This window comes from Pelodiscus sinensis, chromosome 14 (assembly GCF_052426305.1).
Source record: "Pelodiscus sinensis isolate ZL-2025 chromosome 14, ASM5242630v1, whole genome shotgun sequence".
Lineage (NCBI taxonomy): Eukaryota > Metazoa > Chordata > Testudines > Trionychidae > Pelodiscus > Pelodiscus sinensis.
Genome location: NC_143065.1, coordinates 26373992 through 26380445, shown reverse-complemented (window position 1 = coordinate 26380445; position 6454 = coordinate 26373992). Strand labels below are relative to the sequence as shown.

The 6454-nt window shown below is 41.9% G+C and overlaps 1 protein-coding gene across 1 annotated transcript in view; it reads right to left on the bottom strand.

The window, feature by feature from the left end:
- Window positions 1–1485: 1485 nt before the first annotated feature.
- The window catches only part of WHAMM (WASP homolog associated with actin, golgi membranes and microtubules), a 29779-nt gene continuing 24810 nt past the window's right edge, over window positions 1486–6454 (bottom strand). Inside the window, exon 10 of the mRNA XM_006139241.5 lies at window positions 1486–3062. Coding sequence (XP_006139303.4) covers window positions 2767–3062 — 296 coding nt within the window. The 3' untranslated portion in view covers window positions 1486–2766. The remainder of the gene's footprint in view (window positions 3063–6454) is intronic.

Genomic DNA, 6454 nt, shown 5'->3' with positions numbered 1-6454 from the left:
AAAGTGCTAAAGCAGCATCAAACACTAGTGTGGGATACAAGTCTTAGTGAAGCACCACCTTTAATATAAGCTGAGATTGTGCTTGCTATAATAGAGTGAAGGAAGAAGGCTAAGACAAGAATATATGATTAACCACTGACTAAAGCAACTTTCACAGTTGTTAGTTTAATAAGAAAAGCAAAAGACAAGTTCCCTGCAAATCGATGAGCTCTCTGAAATCAAGTGGTGTGACATCAGCTCACACGAGCTAAATCTATGACCTGAAGCGTGTAAGTGACTTAGGTGAAAGAAGCTCTCCAGCAGGGGAGTTTCAGGTGCTCCTAACAATGCCTCTAATATTAAGCTGAAGCTGGTACCTTTTTGTCTAGCGTAATAGTAATTTAAAAAAGCCCACTCATCTGCATACATGTGACATGCCAATATTTTCGTCAGCTAAAGATTCATGACCAATTGCTTTTTGCACAGTTCCCCCATCACCACTAAGGTGTTGTACTTTGCTGCATTATATACACAGACCAGGGCTAGGTTTCACAGAGCCAGCCTCTCTTGCAGTCGCATGATGCCGGATGAAAATATACCAATCCATACCCACAAGACTCCAAAGACTGGCTGTACCACGATTTTAGATCTTAACAAATCTTCTGTCAAAGAGGAAACCCAGATTTAGACCGTTCTAATTCAAAAACTTGTAACTTTTTAATAAGGGGGAGTTGTTATGTAAATTGCTTCTCAAAAAACCACCTAGACCAGGGTTTCCCAACCTATGGGTCGGGACCCAAATAAGGGTCACCATTACATTTCAAAAGGATGGCCAAGTATTTCCCCAGGTGGCTCTACCCTCCCTCCTCCCCCCCGTTTTTGAATTGCCTTGGGTCACCAAGTCTTCCTGACTTGTCACAATGGGTCCCCATCTGGAAAAGGTTGGGAACAGCTGACCTAGACTCTTAAGAACTTTTTGAAAAAATGCAAGAGATTTGTGAAACTTCACACTTCTTCAGCTTTCTCCCTCCCTTAACATTCTGGTTGATGCATCTAGTCCCACACTTTCAACCCCACTTTCATTAGTCTTGCCCTGCTGAATCAACAGCTTTCATTAATGTGATGTTCTGTGGCACTTGTTCAGATCTACATCACCACGCTCCACCATAGAAGAACAAGGAGTTAAAGCTACCATCCTTTCACGTTTGCTACCAAATTACAATATAAAAATCTTTGAGAAAGCAAGGTCCCCTATTGTGGCAGAGCACAATCACTGTAAGGTTGCAGCTTATTAACAAAAAAAAGCACTTGTCAAGATTTTTGAGACAAGGACTTGAAGTTTTGCATTGAAGATAAGAAGGAATCAGTAGCTAAAACCAAACTGTTGACAGTTTTAAAAATGAGAATAAAAACACCCCATCCATAGTGTTAAGGTAGTTTGTTTTTTAAATCAAAGGTCAATATAAACTCAAAGAACAAAATATAGATTCATTTATATGTATCACTCAATTCAAGAAAAGATAAAATAAGATCTATAAATACAGTTTAATTGTATACTTTAATAGTTGGGTTCCAGGCATAATGTAAATACTTGTCACATATTATAAGGCTGTCTGGGCTATTATAAAATTATGAGCACAGATATGAAATCTCATTTTCCCCACATAGAAGTGTAACAGCACTCTATCCAGCACTTCTGGATCCCAGAAAATGCAGAACATAAAATATTTTGGCATCCTCTCCTATGCCAACAATTCACTATGACTGCTGGTGGTGTTAATAAAAACACTGTACTTGAAAACACTTTAAATATTAAAAAAATCACAATCCATGTAAGTTGGAAAGCCCATTAGTTTCCCTGCTCATATCTGAAACAAACTTTCAGGACTTTAATACAGTAGTGCTTATTTCAATATACAATATTTCTCTTCATGAGTACTGAGTTCATCCACAGTGCAGGCCTTACAATGTCATGGTAATTTATTTACTAATGAGTAGCAAAGCCCTTATTCACAAATGTTGAGAGTAATTTGTATTATGGGCAGTACACAGTTCAAGGAAAACAGTCTCTGGAAATAGCAATGTAAAGGATTTCAAACTCCTTTAAAAAGCTCTCTCAGGATTTGATTTTGCTTTTTTAATGCCAGGATTATTTTTTAAGTCTGAAACAGATTTTCTGTTGATTTTTATTACTATAAAAGTTGGTGGTAGCTCTCTCATTAACGATACAGAAGTCAGCACCACAAAGTAATTTGGAGATTGTGTTCCTGGATTTAGCTTCCTGTAGCTCAGGGGTGGGTAATAAGCAGCCCATGGGCTGCACATGATTCACAGGAGTTAGCCCCTGGCAGGCTGCTGACTCTTGATTTACCTGCATGTCGGCAGGTACACAGGTACAGCTGCTTGTCGCTCCATGTGGCCATATCTGTGGACATGCAGGTAAATAAAGTGCCAGCAGCCCACTGGGGCTAACCCCGATGAACTTATAGCCCACTTTTGCGGCAGCTACACTGAAGAGCTCTGAGTCAGTCTGGGTGAGCTGGAATCTCTTTTCACCTCGTAAGAATATATTTTAAACTATGCTTTGCCTGTATCTCAAATACTTAACCTCTGCAAAGAATCAACAGGACAGTTTAAAATAATATACAGGAGTTTTTGAACTATCATGGGATTGGTTCTCCCATAGACGTGCACTCGTTCATTTCTCCAAAGACTGAACTCAGCTCCCAAAGTGTGCAAACTGGCAAAAACAGTGTTCCAGCCAATATATCTCTGGGTCTAGATCAATTAACTGTCCCATTCTCCATTATTGTGATCACTATTTTCATCCTCTTCAGAATCAGCAGACACCTTTTTAATTCTCTGGATGGCTGCCTTTATGCTTCTCTCCAGTTCGCTGTCGGATCCTTTACTAATATCTTTCTTGGGATCTTGAGTCACTTTCTTTAGCTTAACTCCTTGCCTTATAGCAGAGAGGATGCTGTCATTTATAGAGGCATTCGAAGGTGGCAAACTGGGCTGTTCAACTTTACGAAGAAGAATTTCACCACGTTTTAAAGAAGCCAAAACTTCGTCCATGGATCCTATGACAAACCGAAAGAAATTATTATTCTCAGAAGGACAAAAATAGCTAGAGAGTTGGGTATGAAAACAGGATGTTAAGGAATGGGTATTTTGCTAATCATGTAGTCAATACAATTTGTATTAACTACACAATTAGCTGATAAGGGAGGCTCGCTCTGGGATTGCTGAACCTCTGCTTTTTAAATGTAGTAAGAGCCCAGTGGCTCTTACTACATTTAAAATGCAGAGGCGCAGCAGTCCTGGACCCACGCGAGGTGGGACTGTTCGGTTCCAGCTCGCGCGGGATCCAACAGCCCCTATATTTGCGGCACCTCAGCTGGCCACGGACAGAGGCTGCTCCAGCAGGGTTGTACTGAGGCAGCAAAGGTGGGGGAGGAGAAGTAAGTTGAGTACAGGAGGCCCCCGACTTGTGACGCAATTGGTTCCGAGGGAAGCATCGCAAGTCGGGGGCATTGTAACTTGAACCTTCATTTATGACAGGCGCCGTGTGCCATAGTAAATGTGGGCTGAGGATGAACGTCGGGGGTTTTTGACCCCTTCCGTACTTACAAAAATGGTAAGTGTGGGAGGGACGGGTCAGAACTCGGGTGGTCGCAAGTCGGGGGCTTCCTGTACACCACTTGACTACACGATAAGCTTAAGCTTAAGGGGTAGTCGAGCAGTATGAAACCATTTTAGAGTGGTTACATTATTTTCTTTTATCTCTAGCAGAGATTTTAAAGAAAAAGGATTGTCAGTTCTGGCACAGATTGTCACGGGATTCAACCATGTAACACGCAATATTTAGACCTGGGCAGCGAAAGCTCTTGAAGTGAATATCCAGACCCCTTGATCCATACACAAGCTTGTATGCTGTGCTCAAGAAGTAATGATTCACAAAGGAGGCCACATTTTTCATTAGTTTTACATGTCTACGTGTATTTTAAAAAATATGGCTGAACACAAAAAAAGCTACCACACAGTCCTTATTAGAGCCAATCTTTCCCCCCCCCGTGCTTAGATGCCTGCTGTGACTGTCAAGTATATTTTTCCTCAAGGAAGATAAAAATGAAGAGATGAAGGTTACAGAATAAGGGCATGACAGTCCTGCACTTGTGAAGTCAGCTGGAGCATTGCCATTGACCGTGGTGGGAGCTAGATCACGTTCTTGGCATGCACAGGGGTATCTTTTTCAGGTTCATTTTGAAAAGAATTCAGATCTCAGTGAAACCATGGGTTTAAAGGCTGAGTGTTAGCTTCTGAACTTAAGAATCTAAGAAACACCACACTGTGCTACATGCTTCTCTCCACTGTGTGTGTGTAGGGGGAAAAGGGGGATTTAAAGTACTCTGGCATCAGCTCCTGTTTCATTTCTTTTGTCAGACTCTTTGTGGATGTCCTTAGATGCAATCAGCAAGGGGGAGGTCACCTTGTCTAGCACTGAAGAGAAGCAGTCTCCAGACATCAATAGGCCCATGCCCTCTGCTGAGCTGTGCAGTCGAGAATACCTTTTCATGTGCACTTCAGTGACGGCTGTGAGACTAATTCTTCGCACACAGTACTGAGAATGTAATACAATACGGAACTCTGTGCAGTCCTGGGGGACACTGAACTGTAGATGCCAGGTAAGGGCTCAGCAAAAACTAATTTTACTTAGTACACACTTTGCTACGTCAAATGTAAATGAAGTCTGCAAATGCTGCTTGATTGCAAAGGCCTTTTGGACAGGTGCTCATTTAATTATTAGCTATTTAAAAGGGATATACGGTAATATTTTAGAGCTAATTTGTGCGAGTGCAAATAACAGATGTGCTGCAAACAAATCAGAATACTCCCTTCCAAAATCTGTATATATTGTATGAAAGCCGTCCAGACTAAGAGTTTATGCCAACAGCAAGTACATGCAAAGGTTTTGAATAGTTAAGTGGCTCCTCATAAACAAGTTGCTTCAAGACACGTTAGTGTGACTTTACCAGAACCCTGGTGTTCATTTGGATACTCCTGCAGCCATTAAAATGCAGGGGGAGAGGCTTCTTTAAAGAAATCCAAGACTGAACCACTTCTAAGCTACAACTTTTCTGCATTTTAATTTCTGGAAGTGTCAAAGTGTATTGTTCTGAGGGGTTAAGGCTGGAAAACCCAAGGTTTTGTTTATGCAAAAATAATAGCAGAGCATTTTTTATTAGCTGTGAATGATTTTTGCAAAGCCGTTCTTGCAGAAAGAGATGAAAATTCTGCTCTTGCGTGTAATTCTTGATGTCAGTCACAGCACGTGCATCCATGGGCAGCATTCACCCCATGACCTTATTGATTGAAGTCTTATCTTTCTGGTCTATGGATATGTAGCTAAGACTACTTTTCACAGCATTTTGGAAGAATTGAAGACACCGAACTGGGAGTCCTGCCTCTCGTGATTACAATGGTCGGACAAATGTACTGTGGGAAAGGAAATGTATGCACCACATTTAAGGAATCACTTCACTCAAACTGCAGTGCAGCTCTGAGAACTGTTTTCTTACCTACATCTGTTCCCATGGGCTACGTCTACACTGGCCCCTTTTCCGGAAGGGGCATGTAAATTTCACCTATCGTAGTAGGGAAATCCGCGGGGGATTTAAATATCCCCCGCGGCATTTAAATAAAAATGTCCACCGCTTTTTTCCGGCTTTTAAAAAAGCCGGAAAAGAGCGTCTACACTGGCCCCGATCCTCCGGAAAAAGCGCCCTTTTCCGGAGGCTCTTATTCCTACTTCAAAGTAGGATCTAAAAGTAGGATCTTCAAAGTAGGAATAAGAGCCTCCGGAAAAGGGCGCTTTTTCCGGAGGATCGGGGCCAGTGTAGACGCTCTTTTCCGGCTTTTTTAAAAGCCGGAAAAAAGCGGCGGACATTTTTATTTAAATGCCGCGGGGGATATTTAAATCCCCCGCGGATTTCCCTACTACGATAGGTGAAATTTACATGCCCCTTCCGGAAAAGGGGCCAGTGTAGACGAGCCCATGGAGTACTCAGAAGATCACATCTACTTCTTTAATGATAAAAGTAGTGGACAACACAGTTATGGGAGATTTGCGGAGCTCTGTTCTCATACATATGGAAGAACTGTTAGTTAAGTGCCAACGGCAAAAGTCAGTCTTTGGTTACACCTGTACAACCCCAACAAGGGGGAGACAAAGTAGAACTTGGCTGCGGGAATTTTTCCTGTGGTCACTGAACTATCTAGAAAAACAAACAACTTGATTTTTAGATCCTAGGCATAGTAATTCTAACCTAGAAGCCAAGTAAATCTCATCAGACCCTTCAAACATGGCACCCCATAATCTCAGAGTCGGGGGACAGGAACATTCATATTGCCTGAAGTCAACATTAAAGTGCAGGAATCCTGTGACGACAAAGTTGCCCGATGCTGCAGTCTG